Source organism: Gigantopelta aegis, chromosome 1 (genome assembly GCF_016097555.1).
Source record: "Gigantopelta aegis isolate Gae_Host chromosome 1, Gae_host_genome, whole genome shotgun sequence".
NCBI lineage: Eukaryota > Metazoa > Mollusca > Gastropoda > Neomphalida > Peltospiridae > Gigantopelta > Gigantopelta aegis.
The window spans coordinates 10,755-12,514 of NC_054699.1; the positions used below are offsets into that span (position 1 = coordinate 10,755).

Genomic DNA, 1,760 nt, shown 5'->3' on the forward strand with positions numbered 1-1,760 from the left:
AACCCTAACCCTAACCTGGAGTAGCATTAATTTGTAGTAATAACCTTTATTTATTCTGCCATCACTATGTTCATTGTCACGGGTTGATGAGTAGATTATTTTCTGTATTTTTGGTAACCAACAAAATATATAGGTCATCTGACTCAATTCGTGTATTTCAAACTATATTTTTAGTAACATATTTTGACCTATTTTTTCATCAAAATATTATTTTGTAACTTGGTGGGTTGACTTACGAGTGGGTTAAAATACTGTTTTGGGGAAAGTATTGCATGTTTTTATTGTTGAAGAAACGAAGCAGGCCTATGGTAGCCCCACTCCCATGGCTAGTGATATTCAAAGTTGGGCTAGTAAATAACTACTATTGCAATGCCTGACGGCTAGTGAAGTCAAATGTTGCAGTCAATTGTAAATATGAATATCCTGCACCTACACCAACCCCTCAATGTTTGTGTTTTTAAGCTCTATCTCCCTCTTTAGGTGACATATCGGATTATTAGTGTTATTTAGTAAAATTTAGTAAAGTAGGGCTAGTGAATTTTTAATCGTGGCTAGTGAATTTTTTAAATCACTGATCTAATGGCTAGTGGATTTTATAAAAATCCTACACGTCCTGAAGGAAGGAAATGGTTCATTTAGCAATGCACTCAACACATTGTATTTACGGTTATAATACGTCAGACATATGGTTAAGGACCACAGATATTTAGGGAGGAAACCCACTGTCACCACTTCATGGGCTACTTTTTCAGATTAGCAGCAAGGGATCTTTTCATATGACCATCCACATAGACAAGATAGCACATACCACAGCATTTTGATGTACCAGTCGTCGTGCACTGGCTGGAGTGAAAAATAGCCCAATGGGCCCATGTTTTAGTGTTGAATTATGCCCTTGTTTATATTCATATGTGTTAATTTCACACGTTCATTTTTATACACCCACCTACGATGATGAGTATTATGGTATGGCATTGTCTGTCCATCTGTTAACCTTTTATTGTCCGGACCATCAAACCTCACACGTAGGAACAACTTGGGATGGCGGTATGTTGCATACTATTACTAGGTCACTGTGACCTACTTTTCAGTGTACTGCACATATAGTAAATCCTTGTCCAGACCATATTATAAGTTGTGGACAACACTAGTATATGGCATACTTATTAAATTTATTGAAGTTTCATATAAATATATAAAAATGTAGGAACATCTTGGGATGGTGGTGTGTCGCATACTATTACTAGGTCACTGTGACCTACTTTTCATGGTCCACTGCCCATAACAGTAAGTCCTTATCCACATCGTATCTTGCATACAGGACCATCAAATCACATGTAGGAATCACTTGGAATGGTGGTTGGTCCAAAACTGTTCATCCATCCCATTACCAAAATTTCACATTTATAATTAGAACTGAATCATACCCGTAACATTCATTAATACAGATATGGTTTTCCATCAAATTCTTGATGGGCGTATCATGTACCTCACCAGTATTCTGTTATAATTTATATTTTGGCTTTAGAACAGTTTTAGTTATTAAATGTGTCATAAAGAGATGCGTTGATCTCGCATGGCAAGACAACAGTCTATTTGACTAAAATAACAGACATTACTATTAGCAAATCTGTAAACAGTCCTATTCATTTCAGTAGTGAATATAAATATTGTTTGCATTGTGATAAACATAAAAACTATTTATGAATTAGAATTTACAACAGCTTTTTAAATGAGAGAAAATGTAGCTAGCATCATAC

At 35.4% G+C, this 1,760-nt stretch overlaps 1 protein-coding gene across 1 annotated transcript in view; it reads right to left on the minus strand.

The window, feature by feature from the left end:
• The window catches only part of LOC121384567 (carcinoembryonic antigen-related cell adhesion molecule 5-like), a gene marked incomplete at its 3' end in the record, with an annotated part of 10,356 nt that extends 9,051 nt beyond the window's left edge, over window positions 1-1,305 (minus strand). Inside the window, exon 1 of the mRNA XM_041515059.1 lies at window positions 1,263-1,305. Coding sequence (XP_041370993.1) covers window positions 1,263-1,305 — 43 coding nt within the window. The remainder of the gene's footprint in view (window positions 1-1,262) is intronic.
• Between the last annotated feature and the right edge of the window lie 455 nt (window positions 1,306-1,760).